Here is a 23,589-nt window from a genome sequence, read left to right on the forward strand (position 1 = left end):
ATTTGGGGGATTTAAATGAGATACATTCTATGAGCAACATGACAGACTTCACAGATATCTAAAATATGGTTTGCCCCCCCCTTCAAGTTGAACTGAAAGAGCATGCATCTAGTTAAAACGTAATGAGTTCTACCCCACTTTGAAAAGAAAAAATTGTTTTTCATTGTGGTCATCTCCGATTCCCTCAGCAAACCCCTTCAATGATACCAGATTGAGAAGTATATTCCCGAAGAGTTCCACTGAAGCTTAAAAATAATCATATATTGCTTAGTATAAAAATTTATTTCAACACCCATCACTTGCAGATGGACTTGAAAGCAAGTGAATGGCTTTCTGTGTGTCTTGATCTGTCTTTGTTTTATGTGCTCTGGATGACAGTAGGTCTGCTCTGACAAATGAATGGATGAAGCACTGTGATTTCACCGACTAGAAATTCATGCATATCACAGCTACGCAGCAGGGGAGCCCTTGAAGGGTTACGATCCAATAGCAGGAACTCCTGCCCTGCAGGCACCACCTCTTCCTGTCCTCCTTCACTCAGGGCATCCAATCAGTGCTGCACAGTTGAGCTTATACATGAAGCTATAAACTGGATCTGCAGCTCTGGGCTTAGCATTCATGCAACTTGCAACACCTATCATTCCTTTGTCTTCATTCCTTTGTGGTTACTTCTCACTTGCAGTGAAAATCTGCCCCCGGACTAGGAGAAGTCAGGAATCCTAGTATTAACTCATTTATCAAGCGTGTAATCTCTTATTGCAACAGGTGTTTACCTACTATCTCCCAAAGGATCACAGCAGGCTATCACAGGAAATTTTATTTCCCTTTTCTACTTTGGGAAACTATAGCACAGAGGAATTAGGAGACCAAGACCACACAACTCGGGTGGATTCACTGGCTTCAAAATTATAAAGCTGCTGGGGCCAAGAGTGTGGCCTAATGGTAGAGTGCTTGCCTCTAGAATACATGAAGCCCTGGGTTTGATTCCTCAGTACGACATACACAGAAAAAGCCAGAATTGGTGCTGTGGCTCAAGTCATAGAGAACTAGCCTTTTGAAAAAAAAAAAAAATGCTCAAGGACAGTGCCCAGGCCCTGAGTTCAAGCCCCAAGACTGGTTAAAAAAAAAATTCTATAGACACTAGAGTCCATGTTAGCTAAACTAATAAGCAAATCTCCTTGACAGTCCTATCATTTATAAAGCATTTCTTTATCTATCATGGGTAGCAAAATCTGAAGTTAACTCTGGGAGAAGCTCTCGATTCTAATCCTGAATCCTGCACTTGTTGTATAGGAATCAAGACAATCTGATCTCTCCTACCTCTCAGACACAGGTTGGCAGTGACAGTGACAATCAAGGCAGGCACTGGGAGGTCATTCTGAAGATGGAGGAAAATAATACATTCTCTTATAGACACTTATACCACACTATGTAGCAAGGCTTATTTGAGGTGTTGACAATTCCAGCCTAACATGAAAGTAAGAAAGAGTTTCGAGATCATTTTCCCAAAAGAGAATAAAAGGAAACTTTAACTATGGCAAATGAAAGAAGTCACCAGCAGAGTGGAGGATATTCACTTTTCTCCTTTGCCTGTTTGTGTCTTAAAATTGCCAGGCTGACTCTTCATCAGTGATTTATAAAGCCTTAGGAAAGGTGGCTCTAACAGAACTTAGCCATTTGATCTGCCCTTTGTAGCTGTCCATTTTTCCAGCCATAGCTCAACTGACATTCTTCACTTCCTGGCCTCACAGCTTTAGTCATTGCTTTTAGATTACATATTTTTGTGCAATTTCCCTAGATGTCAAAATAATGCCTCAATGTGTTAGTCAGATCAGCCGAGCAAAGATCAGCACATATCTGTTTTAAAACAACATATATTTTGTCCTTATATAGTCAAGAACATTATGTTGCCTAAATAATGTGGTCCTTCCAGCATTTGAATCAGTTACCATAGCAACAGATGTACAACAATAGGAATCTACAATTTGAGATTACATTGTATTTCCCTTCACTTCCTACATGGTTCATATTTAGATGTTATATCTTCTGAGGCTGGTGGTAAAGGCACAAGTGAAAATTAAAATCTTTAAATCCTTTTGAGTTTTACTTCTTTTATCCAAAAAATTCACATTGTAGTAAAAAATCTGGCCTTAACATAATGCTACTTGAGATAATGATCACAGTAACTAAACGAGAGGGAATAAAAACATTAGGCTCTGCTGTCTGTTCTCTAACTGTACTTCAGATGAAATTGAAAGCCCACAACTCCACTGACTGGTCATCTTGAGACAAAGAACAAAAGTATAATCACATATCTAGACAGGGCAATTAAAGTCAAGACCACAGAAATCTAATTCTCTAAGCACATCCATACATAATAACTACTTTGAGAAATGTAATCTATACTGAAAAGACTCAGTGTCTATACAGAGCCTGTGCTTTTTAAATTATGAGACATTGAACATGAAGATTATGTTGGGGTCGGTGGAGGGAGGGACCAATCCAAAGAGCCATGGAGAACCCGCCCCCTTCATAAACTGCAAAACTGGTTGGTTATCACTTTTCTGTGTGTGTATGCACATGCACATGTGTGTGCGTGCACGCACATACCCACCCACCAGAACTACAGCTTGAACTACAGTCCTCACACTGTTGATTAGCCTATTTTGTTCAAGGCTAACATTCTACCACTTGAGCCACACCTCTATTTGCAGCTTTTCTCTCATTAATTGGACATAACAGTCTCATAGACTTTTCTGCCCAGTTTGGCTTTGAACCCTGGTTCACAGATCTTCTGAGTAGCTAGGATTATAGGAGTGAGCCACAGATACCTGGTTCAATGAAATCAGAATTCTATTCAAGAATTCATTGCGAAGCTGCTTTTGGCAGGGGCATGGTGGAGGGGGGGCAGAGATGAGGGGGTTTGTGGCAGAATCAATACAGAATGTCTAAGATCAATTCAAATACCCACTGTGTCTCTTAACCAGTGTTCAATGTTGAACACATTACTGTGGCTTACCCTAGAAGCTTTGTCCCTCTGGGATAAAAATATCTACCTGAAGTGAATTCTCAGGTAATAACCTCATTAGATCATGTAAACATCCACTCCAGCAAAGTTGTACATTTGTTCTTTCTCTTTCTTAAAATGTCATCCAGAGTCATTCATTTTTAAAGCAAAAAGTCCTCCTCGCTGGTGATTCTTGCAACTCCACCTTCCAGTTTCTTGGGTCTGCACAGGACCTAAGATAGTATAAACCATTTCTGGCCAATTATTCAATATCTATCGTGGAATCTCCTCTCCTCAGGAAGCTAGACCAACTGATCACCAAAGCCTTTCTGAATTGAGAGACTGAATCCTTTTTCATACTTACACACTGGAAGCTTTCAAGTGACACCAAATAATCTCTGATCCAATTAAATGTGCAAGAAATTGATCAGGAGATTCATGTGGGAGAAAATGAGGAAAGGATAAACCTGGCCTGGTGAGAGAGACAGGAATGGGAAAGAAGGAAGGTTTGGTGCAAGCTTCCCAGGTTGCCTTTCAGAAAACACTGAGGAGTCTAGAGGCCACAATCAACTCTTAGTAACAGCTCATCTCCACAGACCTGCCACCTGGGGCACTAACCAAAAGCAACTCTAGGGAAACAGAGTCATGATGGGATGTAGCTGCCTGCTACAGCTTCTTAATTAGCTTTCACTTTTTCCATTCAAACACACAACCTTACATTAAAACTAGGATATTTAAAAAACGGTACACTTAAAATATAAAAGTGCCATCTGGAAACTAATGAGGTATTTATATAACACAATCTAAGTATAGACCGCTTCTAGTGACATTTACGTTTTCTGGAACCTTTGTCCTATCCAGAGAACAATCCTGGCTGAGTGTCACCAGCCCATTTCCAAGGGCCCCCTAACTTCTGCCCCTGTTCTAATACTGCAAGAAGCTCTCCCTCCCCCTCCTTCTTTCTTCATGGTTTCCTTCCCAAATTTCTCCCCTTATTTCCAAGGTCATCCTCAAAAGTTCAGTCTGAAGTGACAAGGCCTCAAAGACTCAGGTTTCATAAGGAGTATTAGGAAAGAGGACTGTCAAATGGAGAGAGGAAGGGTGGACACATACAAGCATTATTCACTGTACACAGACAAACATGGACCCATAAAACTTGAGGGTATGAGTGGGATTGGGAAAGGTGGTAGGAAACAATGGATGAGGTCACATTGATCTCTACCAAGCAAGATGTGTAGACAGTGGGCAACTGTTGACATAACAAATTGGGAGCCTACAGTGGCCCAGAGACTTGAGGACCTAACCCTACCAGCAAGTGGACAAAAAAAGAAGATATGAATGATTCTTGGGGAAGTTAGTTTCTATGAACCAGAACCAAACACAGCAGCTAAAACTTCCCACACCTGTATTTGTTGACAAGGACAGATTACATGGGCATGACAAACTATAAGAGAGGCTAGAACTACAGCCCAGCTGTGGGTTCCACATGAAGCATAAACAGACAACATTTCACCTTCTCTGCTGACAGAGGTCCAGGGCTGAGGGCTGAGACTCAGTGTCTTGAGCTAATTCTACATCCTGTCTCTCTGTGCAAGAAAGCTGCAATTTTACTTTCAAAGGTTTCTGAAGTTGGCTTCTTAACAGAAAGCTGTGAGCTCAGCTGTGGGCATTTGGTAAATGTTTTCAGGTGGAAAGTTTCGATGAGAAAATGTGTTTGGAGTCATAAACAACCTATTTATAAACAGACTTTAGTAAGAAAACCCATCTGTACATTAGGAGCTAAATATATATGCATGAGCATAAATGCATACATTATCTTTTGCAAAGCCTAGAGCTAGTGTGAAGTTGACTGTGAGTAATTGGCAATTGGCTTCCATCCTCTAACCAGGTAACAGGCTACTGAACTCAAGACTGGGGCACACACCTGCAAGGAAGTGACTCCCTTTGGTCATTTGAGATTTGATTTGTGTCATCTTTGGGAGATTTGATACAGGTCATCATAAGACCTTTAAGTTACTTCTTCTGTGGGTTTTGTGACAGCATAAATTGGTTAAAATTAATGCTTTCTATCAACTTCCGGTAGAGCAATATGACATTTTATGAGAACAAAATTTTGGACCTTGCTGATCAAATTATACTGAAATATCTTATCATATTATCTATATAATGCTACCATTTTAAGCATATGGCTAAAGAAAATGGAATATATATTGGCATAGCCTAGTGGTGGAGTGCTCACCTAGCATGTACAAAGCCTGGGTTGAGTTCCTTACTACCACATACACAGAAAAAGCCAGAAGTGGCGCCATGGGTCAAGCACTAGCCTTGAGCAAAATGTGTCCAAGGACAATGCCTAGGCCCTGAGTTCAAGCCCCAGGACTGGGGAAAAAAATATAGGCAACCTGACAATTTGGCTCAGATAACAGGGAGTGGAATCTTTTCTTCTTAAGCCATCCATATCAGAGCTTCTTCTTACACTTTATGACAAATAACTCTTAATAATGCCCTGACAGCAAAACCTTACCCTGTGTTGTCCCTTCAAAAAGGTAAGAGATACCATGCATGGAGAAAATTAGAGCCAGGAAATTTTAGAGCTGCTGAGAAGTTAAACAATACATTCCTGATTAGGAAAATATGCATAGACTGTCTTCCAGACACACTTTACATTGCAAACTATTTCCATGACACCTAAGAGCCATGCGGATATAGATGGTATTATGTTTGTAGTTTTTGCATTTCTTTGGATCACAAGCATCAGGGTGTGTTTGAGTTCTGATTTAGGTGTCTAGAGACTTGCAGCACTACATTTAGTGCTACACTTACTATGTGACCTTAGGTGAGTAGCTAAGTTACCTAAATTCTCCGAGCTTTGGTTCCCTCATTTGTAGAAGTGCAATTTGAATTAAATAACCCTTCCCACATCCAGTACTCTATAAAATATATTTCACTTTTTGGAGTTTCTATTTCCATATCTAAAATAGCTATCTACCCATTTCTCATTCAAGAGTTGTCTTCAGAATTAAAATACTTTTACCTGGATAGCTCAGGATATAGTGCTCATTGGTAGAGCACTTGTATAGCATGAGGCAAAGCCCTGGATTTCGTTCTTAATGCTACTAAAGTGTGTGTGTGTGTGTGTGTGTAAATTGCAATGTGGTGTGCAAATATAAGGTGTGATACATTTCTAATATTTGACTCTCTACTGAATCTGGACAAGAGTAGACACAGGGAATTTAAAACTCTACTATGTTCACCCTCTAGTTAGAAATTAGAATTATTTCCACTTTCTGATTTGGCTTGAACCCAGGGCCTGAGCACTATCCTGAGCCTCTTTGTGCTCAATGATAGTACTCTACTATGTTTAGTCCCAGCACCACTTTGGGTTTTTGAGTGGTTAATTGGAGATAAGGATCTCACAGGGACTATTCTGCCCTGGCTGGCTTTCAACTGCAATTCTCAGACCTCAGCCTTCTGGGTAGCTAGGATTATAGGAATGAGCCACCAGCACCCGGCTTATTTCCACTTTTGACAAGAAGAAGAAGACAGCTTAAATTCGAACAAAGAAGCATTGTTTTGTTTACTATCAAGAAGTGATGCATCTCATAATTTCACAAAAAAATGTGTTGTTACAACCTGCCTTTTTAAAAGATCTGTCCAATTCATAATATTCCCTAAAAGATATTTACTAGAAATATCCCCTAAAAGACTAATTTTACTAGAAAGCAACTGCTCTGAATAGGAAAAGTGAGTTTAATTGATATTAAGAAATACATCATTTACTATAAGCTAGCCAAACCACATAAAGCTCAAGGAGCAAGAATGGAAACAGAAGAGTGAAGCTGCAAGTGTTTGGCCATCACATAAACCCTATGTGTCAAAGAGTAGAGAAGAAACCCTAGAAACATTGTTCTACATATTCAGGAAAACCCATTTGTGGAGACTGCCCTAAAACCAGTCATTATCTTTTGTTTCTTCATGAGCTAAGGAAGAGTCCCAAGGCAAAATTGTACTGTAATAGCCAAGAGCAGGGTAAAATGGGGCAAAGAACTTAAATTATTTGAGCCTTCATTTCCCCTATATTCAAATAACCACTCTGTTAGGTCTACCTGGAAGAAATGACTTCTTCCCTTGGCTCTCTCTCCCTGCACTTTGGAAATCCCCAACCAGCACCTGGAACCCTGCCAACTGGCATGCCTGGGGGCAGTGGAAGTTCCCCCAATCAGGTATTTCTCCATCCTCTGAGATCACATCCACTTCTGCTGTGGCCACACCCCTCCCCTATATAATCTCTCACTTCCCTCCATAAGCTCTTTTTCTCCACCCCATTCCATCTTGGGTGGCAGGAGTCTGCTCTCTCCTCACACAATAAACCCATTTCTCCTGAACTGCGTGGACTTTCGGCAGACCTTACACACTCTATAGTTTCCGACTTTAAGAGGGGAAAGATGTATAATGGAATTATTGTAGAAAAAAATTACACAGTAGCCAAAACCCACACATAAAGTGTAGCCCAGTGCTTCAAAGAAGGTAAGTGCTTTGAAATGAGTAGCTTTTAGATTGGCCAGGATCAGCAAGTCTCAGAATTACCAAGATTAAGGTTTTTCTATCTCATCACCTGAACTCCATCTTCTTCTATTCTTAACTGGCACACATAAGAATTTCATAACTGAGGGCCGGGAGTTTGGCCTAGTGGTTAAAGTGCTTGCCTAGCATGCATGAAGACCCGGGTTTGATTCCTCGGTACCACATACATAGAAAAAAGCCGGAAGTGGTGCTGAGGCTCAAGTGGTAGAGCTCTAGCCTTGAAAAAGTCCAAGGACAGTGCTCAGGCCCTGAGCTCAAGCCCAGGACTGGCAAAAAAAAAAAAAAAAGAATTTCATAACTGATACTTGTGTCATGTGGCTCACCATGAGAGCAATTGGGTAGGATGAGACAATGAGAAGAACAGAAAGTGAAATAGTAGAGTAGAATAGAATAAAAATGTCATATCCAACCACATCATTGCTAGTGAAATTAATATTGTTATGCTCATTTAGCATAAGTTGCAATTAATGAGCTGCAATAAAAACAATTTCCCAAGCCAGGAGCCAATGGCTCACACCTATAATCTTAGCTATTCTAGAGGATGAGATCTAAGGATAATGATTCAAAGTCAGCCTGGGCAAAAAAGTCTATGAGTCTCTTATTTCCATTTAACTATGAAAAAGCCAGAAGTAGAGCTGAGGCACAAGTAGTAGAGAGACAACCTTGAGAGAAAAAGCTCAAAGACAGAGCCCAAGGCCTGAATTTAAGCCTCCAGACTAGAACAAGAAGAATTTCCCTAGTATAAATATTTCAAATCCACAACCCCAAAACTGTCCATTATAGCTTCTGGGTCCCATAGTCAATTCAGGAACAAAATGCCGTATATTCTCAAACTATTCTCTGAATATTCCTGTCTTCTTATGAACCTTAGCCTCTAAGATGTTCCTCGAGGATTCCTTGCCCCAGTGCTCACCTGCTATGCATGTGCTAGCTATCATTTGGGAGAATGCACTGGGAGGTTTCCTCTGTATATTTAGCCTTCCGTTTGGGTAGTCTATCTATGTGCAAGCTGGAAAAGATTTCAGGAAAACTAGATGTTTATTTCTACCTGGGGACAGCTGACCTAACCAGGTACTATGCCTTTCAAAAACAATATAAACAATCTTTACTAATGGAAAATGTAATTAAAAATTCAAGATATGCAATATTTCATTCAATGTACCTCTAAAAATACCTTATTAACAAATGTGGTTGCATTAAAAAAATAAATCAATCATCCAAATTTACTTCATAAATATTCATATTTAATACTGCTGTTATTTTTTTTTAATTACTAACTACCATAGGTGTGGTGGCTAATGCCTATAATTCTAGCTACTCAGGAGGCTGAGATCTGAGGATCGAGGTTTAAAGCCAGCCCGGGCACTAAAGATCATGAGACTCTCATCTCCAATTAACCACTAAAAAACCAGAAGTGGTGCTGTGGCTCAACAGGTAGGGCGGTAGCCTTGTGCTGAAGAGCTCAGGAACAAGCACCCAGGCCCAGAGTCCAGGCCCCACAACCTACCAAAGGAAAAAAAAATTACTAACTACACTCCTGATTTTATTGAGCCTGCTTTTAAATTGTAATTTGATGTAATAATCAAAGCATTTCAAGAAGAGTCTATCATATACCTTATAAACGGAGTCTATCATCTGGGATCTCAAACTGAACTTGTACACAGCTTCTTAGGACTCACTAGGTTTCAAAGAAAGGTATTGTCCAGGGACCCTATAAACCCCTTGGTGATAATTACATTCATTCAACATAGTGTCCAGAGAGCACCAGGGCTACATTTGATCATCCTTGGTCCCTCCCTTTCTGTGCCTTCCCTTATATTCCCAAAGACCGATAAACACACAGAACAAAATGAAAAGAAAACAAACACAGCCCCCCAAAAAAAACACCCCAAACTCTTGGTTTCATTTAATAAATATTATTTTGTATGAATTTTGAAGGTAAAATTCACCATGTTTTTAAACTGAACTTCTGCTCTAAAAGGAAGTCACCTCCACCACGGGGCTGTATTAACAGGCAACGACTTTGGAATTCATTTCTAGGGCACACACAGCCAAAAGAGACTGCCTTTGACAAAAGTTTTATTAAAATCTGGATGCCAAACAAACCCTGTAGATTTTTTTTTAAGTCAGAGGATTTTACTGAAAGTCTAGAGTGTCTAAAAATTTCATTTCTCCTGTTGTAAAACAGGTGAATTGTATGAATTGAGACAAAACCCACAGTGAAATGAGCCCTTGAGAGAGATATCTATGCTGGTGATGTCAGCATTTTGATAATAAACGGAAATCACAATTAAGAGTAAAAGGAGAAGGAAGTTTAGGTAGGAGGAGACAGGACAGATATTATGATGTTAATGCTGTAAGAAGACTAACCAGAAAAGCAATGACATGTGAATGACCATTTCTATCCATTTCATTCATCTTCTTCTCTGTAAAATAATTCACATCCATCACAGAGTTGTGAGAAAACCCCAAAGGAGACAAAATATATAATGTCACAATTCTGTATAGATGCCTTAATTCAGTTCCTGCCAGCTTTTTCTCTACACAGACTTTAATTACTTCCTGCAAATGTATTGCCTAGGAATTTCTTGTTAGAAAGTCTGATTTTTTTTCACTGCCTATGTGTGCTGTATGTTAGATATGGTTTCTGGGAAATATGGGTGGTTTCCATTATTAAGGAACTAGAAATAAAACAGCAGTGAAGATCCTTAGTCAGAAATCTTGACCTCATAGTTTAATAATGCCTTGAAGATGGATTCTTCAGAATTGATGACAGGTACAAAAGTGGGTTAGATAAGCTTAGAATCAAGCCAGAGGCAAATTCAAGCCAGAAGCAAATTGCATAACAACTAAAGGTGAGGCAACTACAGAGCTGCATTCGAGCCGGACACCACAAGACTGTGCCAATGGTGACAAGACCATCTAAGACACCCTAACCCAGCAGGGATCAACATGGCAGGACTGCTCTCTTCTGCTGCTTTACAATGGTGTTTCCACATCATTAGCCTTGAAAACTTGCCTGGCTACTACCATCAGGACTCTGACACTATGACACTGAAAAGGGAAATAAATCCTATGCCAGGTGAATCCTGAGCCACTCCTGGAATTCCCCACCTTAAATCATGAATAATCTCCTCTCAAGTACTTTTCCCTAAAGACACTCCAGAATCTGGTTTGTGAGAATTTCTCTTGAGAAGCTCAAACTCTCCCCTTGTATGCTTGCTCCTTACAATATAAACTTTCTCCCATATTCTTACTTTTGTCTCACCTCTGAATTCTTTCTTTGACTGTGACAAAGAAACCCTGGATAAAGATCCCAATCTACTGTCTCTAAAAACCTCCCAGCCAGCCTTCACTACAGGCAATCTCATTAATGAGTATGGAACTCCATTAGTATATTTGATACATAAAATCACATCGGACTGCTTTTCAGAAGCAGCAGCAGACTGTGTGTTCAGTGGCAGGATTGGTGGAGTGCCATGTAGAAATGTACTTTCACTTACACGAAGTCTTTAGTCTGTGATAACTTGACAAGCAAAATTGATCATGAATAGTTTGGCTTGGTCATGAAATTAACATATTTGGTGCATTCAGGAAGCTAGACAATGAGTCTTTGGAAACTGAAATCAACCTGAAAGGGCACATAATAAACTAGACAGTGACCCACCCATACCCACCCTCAGTGAAGAATTTGGGACTATAATCCATGAATTCTATTCCCTATTCTATTATTTCTAAATAGCGATTTTTTTTTCCAGTAGTATAAAATAGGAAAATGCAGAAAGAATGGAAAGGTAAAGGAGCTTCTTCAGTTGTAGTTTGGTAAGCTTTTTACCTGACTCATTTTACAAGGTCTTCTCAGCATAATCCAGGTAGGTTTTCCTGCCACCCTAAACTTCTTTCACTTTACCATTTAGAGAGAAAGGGTCGTACAACATGAATAAACAAAAATAAAGGATCATCAAGAAGCTCAGTCTATCCTGGAGATTCCAAGAGACCTTAAAATCAAATACTCTTGTTATATACCTTGAGTTGCTGGTTTCTGGCTGATGGTAGAAATGGCAAAGGGACACAACTAAATGCCATGTGTCCTTGAAGGACCTACCACAGTTAAAACCTCCTTTTAATTTTTGCGTGCCATAGAGATACCCACAATGAGAGCCTAAGCAAGGCAATGTGGATCAGAAGCAGAGACTGAAATTCATGGTGTATTTCCATGCTTTTGGAATATTAAAAATGATCCTTATGTTGAATAAAATGGTATCTCATGTAAGAATGGATTGTCTATATCCATCTATAATGTGGGAAAAATAAGAACACCTGTATTTTTCAGGGAGATGAAAGGAACAAATGTTTAGACAATTGCTTCTCACTAGTACATGCTCAGTCAACAGCATATGATCCTGTGACAATATATGGCCTATTTGATAGGTGGAGAGGAAGACTCAGAACTGGAGCCATGCAAAAGGCTTCATGGCTAACAGATGGCAATGGAGGCCTTCAGACTTTGCCTCATTTATCCACTTATTACACAGACATTCCTGAAATGCCAGGCTTCTCCTATACTCATGAACATGAGAGGTGATATTCTAGCTCCCACAAAACATAGAGCTGAAAACTTTTTCCCACATCTTAGCAGATTTCTATGTAACATAAGCATCTGTTAAATAGTTGTTTTTTGTTTTATTCCTGTCCAATGATATTACATTAAGCCAATAATGAAGCAGAAGACCACTATGGCACTAGGCATACTACATTGTAATTCATGATTCAATTCAAGACTATCACTCCCTAAAGATAGGAAATGTTCTCAGAGAGGTGCCAATGCACATAACACATGCATTTCCTTAACCTGAGCTTTAAGGAGATGGTGAAACCAAGATAAAAGAAAGTATAATGGTAGAGAAGACAGAGAAATGAAATGAAGGTAGCAAAGATGCTATAAAACAGCATCTATTCCCAAGCCACCAAAAGAAAAACATTATAGGCCATCCTGCCTCTTCCTCTTTCCCACCAGCTCAAAAAACGGTGCCTGGCTGATTAAATGGAAACAAATGCATACATTTATTCATATTCACACACACACATACACATACACAAGACAACATGAACACACACATCATGAGACCAAGTATGATTAATCAAAAATTTGTGTAGAGCCCTTTGGAGATTTTTACTGGAAGAAACATTATTATAAAGGACTATGATAACTTTGGAATGTAAAATTACCTGTGCCCAAAGATATCTGTCAACCAGAAACAATGTTCTGGCTTTAATTGAAGCTACTACTATTTGATGGATTAACTTTTGCCTGAGGTAGAGTTTTCTTCATCATTAATATATTTCATTCACATCAATTCAGGGAAATTTGTTTTCCAGTGGTGGGGCTTGAACTCTGGGCCTGAGCACTATCAATGAGCTCTTCAGCTCAAGGCTACCACCTTCCCCTGGAGCCACAGTGCCACTTCCCAATTCAAGGAAATTTTGGGTCAAACTAGATTCTTATCCAAGCTCAGACTTTTCAAAGTAATGACTTTAAATGTTGATGGGTGGTTCTGCTCTTTATGAATTGAGGGAGGGGAAAAGTAGCTATATCATTTTGGAACCTTATGAACCATGAAATAGTAAATGTTAGCAATGAATAGATGACAACTTAGAGACGTTTAATCTCATGTTGGATTACTTGCCTTGTGAGATCATCTGAGTCAAAGGATTCTTTAGTGGATACAGTAAATTTGGACATTGCTGTAGCCTCTGTGTGTGAGAGGAAGAGACCAGAGAGCAGAGAGACAGACAGAGACATAGTGAAAGACAGAGACAGACACAGAGGGAGAGGGAGGAAGAGAGGGAGGAAAAGGGAGAAGGGAGGGTAGAGAAAGAGAGAAAGGAGAGACAGAGACAGAGATAGAGAGACAGAGACAGAGAGGACCCTGGAATAGCAAATGCTTCCTCGTCACTGGAACCATATAGATTCAGAAAAAGCCATCTTCCATTGAGAAGACAATTGTTTTCTATAGAGACAAGAAACAAATGCTCATGACCCAGGTCACATCCTCCCAGCAGGCTTTTGCTGCGGCTTCCTCTGAGCAAACACAACAAGGTTCAGCACAGTCAATCCTGCTGCCCCACACAGGGCCCCTGCCGTTGTTGCTATTTACTCTTCCTATTAATCTGTCAATGTTCTAGTCAAACATGCAAAACAATATGGTGGCTGCATAGTTGGATTGATCATTGCTAAGTAACTTGGGCCAAAGATGAAGAAATGGAACTTCCAACCAACAAACTGGGAGGCCCAATCTGATTGTTGAAAAACATTCAACAATGCCAGGGCGGGACAATTTTTCTCAGGGTGGCTATAATTTAGCATCCCCTTTGCTAGAAAGGGTGGTCCTCATCAATGACATTCAGTGCCAGAATCTACATGCACAGCATGTCTCTCTTTCTGTCATTGTGGGACAGAACTAACTGCGATCTATAGAGTAAAAGCATTTGTTAGTAAACACAGGTAAGCCCCTAGCTAAACAAGTGAAATATTCTTTGAATTAAAAAACGCTCAACATCCTTGATTCAACATTCCCTAAATGCAAAAAATAAAAATAAAATAAAAAGTGAAACTGGGTTAATTCTGCAATCCAAATGTTCTGATACAACCAATTGAACTTGATTCCCTCAGAATCATTCAATTGATAATTTAATAACTAACAATTTAATAATTCATTGGGTCACTCTACTTTCCTTCTTCTCTATTAGTCCAGACAAAGCTTCCGAATCCTCAACATAGAGCTCTGAGCAGCTTCTTCTACTTCCACTAGAATTACATACAAAAGCTAGAGCCTATCATTCTAGCCCTGCAGCCTCAAGAGAAAAGAGAAATGTCAGAGTACAAGGAATACAGGTGATCTGTAAGTACCTAAGACAGACATGCTAGAAATGTGGAGCACATCTCCCGGTTGTTACAAGATTCACCGTGGGCCGGGTGCTCACAGCTCATGTCTGTAATCCTAGCTACTACTCAGGAAGCTGAGATTTGAGGATGGATATTCTAAGGCTAGTCAGGAAAGTCTGAGATTTATCTCTGGTCACCAGCAAAACAAAAAAAAAAAGCTGGAAGTGAAGGTATGGCTTAAGTGATAGAGTGCCAGCCTTGAGAGAAAAAAGCTAAGGAAAATACAAAGCCATGAGTTTAGGTCCCCAGTACTCTGAATGGGAAGAATTAAGTAGATACGGTTACAAATGAACCTGAGGTGCCGGTGACCCAAGGAGTCAGGCTGGCTAGGGTTGGATAGTGCCAAATTCTCCCATAGCTTTTTGTTAGCTATTTTACCATTAGCAAGTATTTAACTGCTCTGAGACATAGCTGTTTACCGATAAAGCAAGAACATAAGGCTCCATACTATATGAAGTCTGCACTTGGAACGCTGTCCTGGTTTCATTTTCTCTTCCTGCTTTCTTCTCCACAGAGCCTAGCAGCCCTACACTCCTATCCTTGCAGGTTTTGACCCAAGAGGAGAAAGAGAACTCTCTTGCCAGCTTGAGTCCACAACTTCAGAGAAAAAAATCTGATTGACTTAATTTGGGTCATGTGCCAGCCACTATATATAGTCCTACTACAAGAAATCTAATGAATTCATCCTGACTAGGTAATGTGTTCATTCAAGAAACCATTACTGGGTTCCTAAAAGAAGAGTGTGTGTGTGTGTGTGTGTGTGTGTGTGTGTGTGTGTGTGTGTGTGTGTATTGTGGGGGAATATGCCTTTCTCAAATAGACAAAAACATACATGTGTATTCCACAACCACATGGAGTGAGATAAATGATATTTTTAAATAATGTATCACCTGACCCATACAATGGTAGCAAAGATGACAGAAATTATCTTTGTAATTATTATCAATCTCTATGCTCAGAAAATACAAGCCATAATGGGAAATAGAAGGATATTTAGTATTCCCGCAAAGTTAATCACTGAGTGATGTCAGATTAAAGCTGGCTACTTAGACAACATCATCCAATAGTGCTATTCATGCGATAACTAAGCACAAGGGCCAGGCGTTTGGGATTTCAATAAGAATTCAATTTATAATTCAGATTGTAGCTATTTCACAGAGTTCCAGCTTACTAAAGAAAATGTCATATTTGAGACAAAATTAAGAAACTGACTCATGCATTGACTTCAGCCGCTATGTATCGGGGTCTGGGCTAGGCCCACAATGACCCACCAGAGAAAGCCCTGCTTTGGCTCTCGCCAAAGAGGTTGGAGACATGCTGTCAGAAAGCCAAGTCATGAGAGGAAGACAGAAAGCCTAAGGATGGATTCTTGAAAGAGGACTCATGGCAGGCTCTCTGAGTAGAGTTAAGAACCAATTTAAGTATGAGACCCTTAGAGGAACAGCATTTCACATCAAGGCAAGAAGAAGTAAACACTGAGTCTGTACTGTGCAAGATGGCCAGAGCACAATGAGCAGGACAGACAAGAAGGGATGTTAGAACACTCACCCAACCCCAGACACCAAGATGCTGCCTTCTTGATGACAGGAACTCCCCAAATAGGATTGAGTGAAGGACTCGAGATGAAGAGATTATTGCAGATTATCCAGCTGAAGCCCACTGAGATCTCAAGGGCCCCTAAATGCTGAAAAGGGAAGGAAAAGAGGCTGCCTCCTTGGATTGTAAGAAAGGCTCAGGTTACTCTTACTGGCTTGGGTGAGGGGTGAGGAGGAAGGTGCAAGGGGAACCAAGAAATTCTGGAAGCCTCTGGAAACTGAAAAAGGAAAGACACAGAATGTCCCCAAAAATCTCCACAAAGAAATAGAGTGCTGCTGACCCCCCAACCTCCATGTTAGAGGCCATGTTAGATTTCTGACCCACAAAGTTGTAAAATAATAAATTGGGGTCATTTTAAGCATTAATTTTGTGATAATTCCTTACAATAGCTCCTAGAAAATAATACAGTATGGTTCATGACATTATTAGGGTGTTCTTATTTTCTTTACATATTAATCAGAAGTGTCTGATTTTCTCTTGAAATCCTGGACTTGCACAATTCTCAGGAACACCACCAGTGGTTTTCAGGTAAGCACAATGCCATACCAATGGTAATAACACAAAAGAAAAAAAAATGGCAAAGGAACTGGTCTATGTATCTTCCAGGCTTTTCCAGCAGAAACATACACTTCCCCCAGATATGTAAATTTCTTCCCTGCATGTATATTATGAACACATATGAAAATTAAACTACCATATGCAATGATATAGAAATGAAAGCTAATGCCAAACTATAAGACCAATAAAACTGAATCAAGAATTAAAATTAGATCCAGGCATCAGTGTCTCGTGCCTATCATCCTAGCTACTCAGGAGAGAAATCTGAGGATCAGGGTTCAAAGCCAGCCTGGTTAGGAAAGACTGTGAGACTCTTATCTCCTATTAACCACCCCAAAAGTCAAAAGTGGAGCCATAGCTCAAGTGGTAGAGCACCAACATCAAGCAAAAGAGCCCAGGGACAGCACTCAAGCCCTGAGTTCAAGCTTTAGTACCAGCATTAAAAGCAAAAAAGAAAAGTTAAAAAATCAAAATGGAACAAACCCACTAACCTAAAGAAGGGAAGATGAAGTATCTCTCATACACTACCTCCATCCTGCTTGCGAAGAGTCTGATCTTTTAGTCAGCACAATGGTTCTTCTCCCATTGCCCCATAGTATGTCCCCTTAGACATCCATTTGTAGTTTAATTCTCTATAAATAATAGATAAAGAGCCAGTTTACAATAAGACAATGATAGGGAAACTGACATCGTAAAGAAACGCAATCTTCCTATCACTGAGCCTAACAGTATCTCTTTATAGACACTTTTCAAAACCATTTTATTTTTCTCTACACAGCGTGTTTTTTACTACTATGAGATGTAATCCTTGGTACAACTGGGTTTTGTTTATTGGTGAGTTGGTTGGTTGGCTGTGTTTCTTTTATTTTGGGGGCATCAAAACTAAATGTTGTTTTGCTTGCTTCTTTTTTGTGAAGTACTAAGGGCTTGAACTTAGGGCTTCATACTTGAGGGCCTCCAGGCCTTTTACTTCTAGTGGTTTTCCAGGTAACATTTTACACTCTTTCCCCTAGCCAGCATCAAAAAATAGAAAAGGAATCCTACCTAGACTTCTGACAAAGAAGTCACCACTTCAAGCTTGTTCTTCTACAGAGGGTCTTCGCTAGCTTTCTGCCCAGGCTAGCTTTGAACCACAATCCACCTTTCTCCTTCATTCCCAAACAGAATTATAAATAAGTCACTGTACCCAGCTAGGTTTTATTTGAGGGGGAGCAGTTGCTTGTTTTGTTTCTTTAGTTTAGTATATTGTTTGAAACAGCCTATGTTAGCCTGACCTGCCTCAGGTGAGTACCACTGTACCCCAGAATCATTTCTAAGGCAAAGAAATTCAATTTGATTTCCTACATTGTTTTTAAAAGTCTGTAAACTATTTACAGATTTTAATGTGGATAACTGTATCACCTGTTAATACTACCAGCTTCATGTTTTTCAAACTTTCTTAGCTTTTTACTTTTTTTTTTTTTTGTTCATTGCATTAGTTTGTTTCTCTTAAATAGTGTGGAGGAGCTGTGCCGTGGACATCTGTGTTTTTTCTCAGGACAGACTTACTGTGAAGCGAATATAGATCAGGTTCTCATTTTCATAAGACCCTGTGGATTCTGGAAATTACTAGAATTTGTGAAGTTTTCTAAGTTGATAAAGAAGCACAGAGAAATTGGAAAGTGTTCTTGATCAATTACTTGAAAAGGCCTTAGAATGAAGTGACCTAAATCTCTTTAAAAGTCTCCAGGAAATTTTGGGTGTTTTCTTCTTTTATTCATGTTCATACATAATTTTGTCTTTATGGTAGTAACACTTGGAATTCTGTGATGTTTCAATCAAAGGGAAGAGATGACAGAGAACTGCTGTCAAAAATGTGAAGGGCCAGCACCCACAGTGTACGCCTGTAATCCTAGCTACTCAGGAGGCTGAGATCTGAGGATCAACGTCAGTTCAGATCAAAGTACTTAAAGCCAGCCTGGGCAAGTAAGTCTGTGAGACTTTTATCTCCAATAAACTACTCAGAAAAAGCTGCAAGTGGTACTGTAGTTCAAGTGATAGAGCACTAGCCTTGATTACAAAGAGGCTCAGGGTCAGCACCCAGCCCCTGAGTTCAAGCCTCAGGACTGGCAAAAAAAAAAAGTAGGTTTAATTAGGACAAGTAATGAAATGGAGACCCAAACTATACGACAGCACCACATGTTGCATACGTTGTTATTCTGAATATTATTCTTCATATATTTTTCCATCAAATATGATTTTCATTGTGGTTTTTAAAATCCTTTGTAGATACCTTTAGCAAGCTAAATAAGCTCCCCTCTATTCATAATATTCAAAGGTCCTTGTTCTTGTGTTTAAACCAGAAATAGGACCTAAATTCTATTAAATGTTTTCTCTGCATCTTTTTGAAAGATGGGTATTCACGGGGTGGGTATAATGTGGTCAGAACATATTTTCTTTTCAGTATGATGCTGGGTTTTGTTAATACTTTTCATTTCCCTTTCTTCAATAATTATGAAAGAAAATGGGTCCCCACAGACATTCATAAAGTCCTTATTATCAAAGTTATGCTGACTAACATGAATTTGTATAGGGCAAAATTACTGTGTCTTCTATACTTGAATAACTTGATAAACTCACTTTATTCGTATTTTTTAATATTAAATCAACTTCTTGATATAAATTCAACTTAAATGGTTGTAGAATCATTTATATTTTCGATTTCTTTCTCAGTCAGTTTTGGTAAGCTACATTTTCTTCAAGGAAGTTATTCTTTTTTATATATAGTGCTGTCATTGTCATCATAGTAGTAGTAGTACCTTTAAATAGTTGTACAGACAGTTTTCAATCAACATTAATCAGTTTATGACTATAATGCATCTTTATCAGTCCAGACTGGAAAACTCAGTCAGACCAACTTTAGCCATCCTTTCTATCTCCTCACCCCTCTCCCACACTCCAGTTCACCAGTTCTCCTCCATTCTTTCTCTAAAGTGGATGCAAAATCCAGCCAGTCTCTGTATCTCCGTGGCCCCACCTCCTCAAGATAGGATACCACTATTTCATATCTGGATTGCTATGGTAGCCATCTAACAATTTTTTTATAACCAGCCTCTGAACTTAGGATTCATTCATTACATGAGCATTTTTACAAGGGTATTTTGTCACAGAGCAGTACAAAGCCGACTAAGACAGTTATATCCTAAAACATAAATTCAGTCGTGTAGACTGAATCCATCAGTAGCTCCTCTCTTCCTTCTCTATGCCCCACACAGTCCTCTGTGATGGTTCCTCCACTGGTCTCTGCACCCTCATCTCATACATTCACCCTCCAGTGCCCCAGGAACTTGCAATCTCTCTGCCTGGGGGCCTCGAATGCACAGTCTTTGACTCTAATGCATAGTCCTGTGACCTCACTGGACTATGGCCTCCTTGAAGTGGACTGCTTTGCTTACTCTAACCAAAGGGAATCTTCCAAAACTGCAGATTGTTCTATTGTCTTGTTTTTATATCCGAAGTTTTAGAAAGGAAAATCTAACATTGGGAGAGTTTTTTTTTTTTCTCCTTACTGTTTTGCTTCTGCTTTTTCTCAAAGAACAGAGAAAGGGCAAAATTCAAAGAGTTCCAAAGAACAGAGCATAAGTAAACATACAAATTATTAGCATGCCCGTGGGAGAAAGTAAGATCAGCTCATAATTTTTTAAATAAATGCCAATGTTTTTTTATCTCAAAAGTGAACCTTCTAACCACTTTTTTTTTTTTTAATTTATGGACACCCTCTGTCAGGAGCAGTCAGCGTTTTATGTCCCCAAGGGTCCTGGAACTAATCAGAGCTAACTTAATTTCTTAGTCTCCAGGGATGATTTGTAAACATGTCTACCTTGAAGATTTTTATGTCGGGGTTTCCTTGGACTCTGGCGACTACAGTTTTCACTGCTTTAAGGACTCGACCAAATAAAGGGCTCAGAACAAGTAAGAAGTATTTGAGAACGTCATTATGAGCCCTTAAGAGAATCGAAGGCTTCTTTTCTCATTGTAAGTTTGCATAGCAAGGGTGGAAGACAAGTTTTAAAATAAAACAACCCTCTCTTACAGCCTTGGGTAACATGGTGATCAGGCCCTCACAATGGCCTGGCCCTCTTGCCTCTCTTTGTCCCCTTAGATGCTTCTTTGTAACTCACAGGTGCTTGTAGACATAAAGCCTATGAGATGGGAGTCGATTGTGAAGAATTCTTTCTTTGCCACTTGTTCTAAACCTGTTCAGAGAACACTCCATGCCTCAGACCAAATCTCCATAAAAATCAAGAAACAAGAAGTTTTCTGTACGCCTGCCCAGTGGCCACACTATGACATTAGTCTCGACAGCCCTGGGACCCTGTATTGTCCTAACTTTATTCACTAGTCTTTTTCTTTCTTTCTCCATTGCTTTTTTTTTTAAAGCTTTTATTGGAATTTGGCACTTCTTTTTTTATCTACTGTAAAATAAAGAGGAGGATGGGCTGGTTTTTCTTTAAAGCACTCTATGTGGCAACTAGAAAAAACCATCCACAGTTACTGTAGTCATGTTTAAAAAAAAAAAAAAACACCTGCAAATCAAAAGAAAGGCACCAAGGCCACTGAGTCTTCAGAACAACGCCCCCCCCCCCACCACACACACCCTTCCCTTAAAGTTTCTTCGTGGCCATTATAGAGTAGGCCTGGCAAAGAATTTATGTGACAGCTATGAAGTTAGTATTAAAATTGTGAATAGTGCCTAGCAGTTTTCATGCCCTTACTAGAAGAGTGCCTTAATTTGCCACACAGTAGTGAAGTGTGTGTTGGGGGGGAGGGGGAGGAGGAGATGTCAAATGAATGGGAGGGGGAAGGGGTGTGAATAGAGGAGGGGTTTCCCAGGAGGGGGGCAGCACTGTAGAAACTGGGCAGCAACTGGAGAAAAAGTGATTTATTTTTGAACTTCCAAAAGGGAAGGACAGGAGTGAGGTGGTTGGGGCAGGGGGTAAGAAAATCAGAAGCATGGAGTCCAGAGGGTTGGGTGGCAAACCCATTCCTCTGGTCTACCAAGATGGAACCTTGGAATGCCAGCAGGGAGCAGCTGTGGGCAGGGGCTGCTCAGTGGCTGTCAGGGCCCAGGAGGAGGAGGGGGGTAAGGAAGCATCTTACCCCTCTTGGTGAGGGTGGAGGGGGGGCAGCAGCGGGCTGGGTGGGCGTCCGGGAGAGGCTGGAGAATCCCTGCCCGCGTGTATTGAGCAGGCGGCCCCTGCGCCCCCCCCTCTGTAGGGCGGGCGGGAGGGGGGCGGGGCGTGCCCGCGGGGCCCCGCCCCTCCCCTCCCCCTCCCCGTATTAGCATGCGGGAGGCGCGGGCGGGGGCGGGAGGCGGCCGCGGGGTCCGCGCGGGGCGCATTGTGGGCGCGCTCGCCTCCGCGGGGGACCATCTGCTCCCTGTCAATGCATCACCTGCTCGTCTGGGCCGTCGCCCGGGCAACGCGGGGCGGGGGCGGGGGTGGAGGGATTAAAGAGCGTGTGTGCGCCTCGGGTCTCGGCCGAGGCGGCCCGCCGGCAGGGGCGGGAGCGGGGTGCTCCGGAGCCGCCCCAACCACCCACACCCACCCGCCACCGCCCCCCCACAGACGGAGGGGCGGGGTGGGAGGGGGCCGGAAAACCACCGGGCCAGAGCTCAGGGTTCCGCGCCGCCTCCGCCCTCCCCGGGCGTCCCAGCCCACCGGGAGGACGAGGAACCCCCACCCCGGTGTACCTGGAGCCGGGGGGCGGCGCTGCCCCCCAGCCTCCTCCGGTAGCAGGCGGCTGCGTCCGACCCCGGGGGGTGCGGCAGGGCCAGGCGGGGGTGGGTGGGGGCGCGGTTCCGAGAGCCCCGCAGTCGCCCGGCAACCACAATGGGGGCCGAGCTCCCCTCCTCTCCCCCCCATTTTCCCCCCCAACCTCTCCCTGGCGGGGGCGGAGACAGAAGGAGAAAAAAAAAACCTGTCCCGGGGGACAGGTGTTCACTGATTCTGTAAGAATCTGGAAACCTCCCTTTTCCTGGAAGCTCCAGGTTTGAATTCCACGAGGACCGACGCGAGCGGACGGCAGGGGCAGAGCCCGGCGGCGAGCGCGCCCGCCTCCCGCCCGCCCCCACCCCCCTTCTCCCCGCCCTCCCCCGCCTGCGCCCCCTCCCCGCCTGGAGGACTTGGCTGCCCCAGCCTGGCTCCCCCACCCAGGCGCCCGGGCCGCCCGCACAAAGAAGGCCCCGCGTGGGCTGGCCCGGGACCGCGCGGGCTGACCCGGGAGCGCGCGGAGCCCGTGGACTTGTGAAGTTTCCCTCCCAACTCGTCATTTGCAAGATGGTTGTTGTTGTTTTCTCCTACATTGGCTCATTTCCTATGGGACGTTTCCTCTGCAGAAAAGACGCAGGCCCCACATCAGAATGCCCGGATGGCTGTCCTTCTCCCCCCCCCCCCCTCGTTGCCAAGGCCACATCCTGAAGGTATCTTCAGCCAGGTTAAAAAATACTACCTTGTTTTTCAAAAAAAGAAAAAGAAAATTTCAAGTCTTCCTTATTAGACCTCATTCCAGGGTCTGGGAACTCAGAAGAACCCGAGTTCTGTTGCTTAGTGATATAAACCCACTTCCACTGCCTAATTTAAAAAATTACCTAATTTAAAACTTACCTTGTGCTTTAGCTCCAATCCTTTTGCTTATCTCTAGCAAAGACTCTGGTTTACCACAGATGTTTGTGATACTGACCCGGCCGGTGTTCATCTTCTCCAGCTAAAAATCTCACAATTCGCAAATTTTCTCCTTTTCTAATTTCTAGATATCCATACTATGGATTAGACCGACTCTGATTAAGTGCAATTAAAAAAAAAACAAAAAACTTTATGCCAACTTGAAGCAAATGACACTGCCACTAATGTATCCTTTT

General features: G+C 41.6%; 1 protein-coding gene across 3 annotated transcripts in view; it reads right to left on the bottom strand.

Moving 5' to 3' along the window:
* C2H12orf42 (chromosome 2 C12orf42 homolog) overlaps positions 1-22,502 on the bottom strand; it is a 107,784-nt gene extending 85,282 nt beyond the window's left edge. For 2 of the 3 annotated variants that reach the window (XM_090328517.1, XM_090328516.1), the window contains exons 1-2: positions 22,423-22,502; positions 17,220-17,323 (exon numbers count right to left, since the gene is read on the bottom strand). In XM_090328517.1, the coding sequence (XP_090184643.1) occupies positions 17,220-17,225 (6 nt within the window). In that variant the 5' untranslated portion in view covers positions 17,226-17,323; positions 22,423-22,502. Of the gene's footprint in view, positions 1-17,182; positions 17,324-22,422 lie in introns of all 3 variants that reach the window. The other variant, XM_090328518.1, reaches the window with a different exon arrangement.
* Positions 22,503-23,589: the final 1,087 nt, after the last annotated feature.

The sequence above is a fragment of the Megascapheus bottae genome, chromosome 2 (assembly GCF_031878675.1).
Source record: "Megascapheus bottae isolate mThoBot1 chromosome 2, mThoBot2.hap1, whole genome shotgun sequence".
Classification (NCBI taxonomy): domain Eukaryota; kingdom Metazoa; phylum Chordata; class Mammalia; order Rodentia; family Geomyidae; genus Megascapheus; species Megascapheus bottae.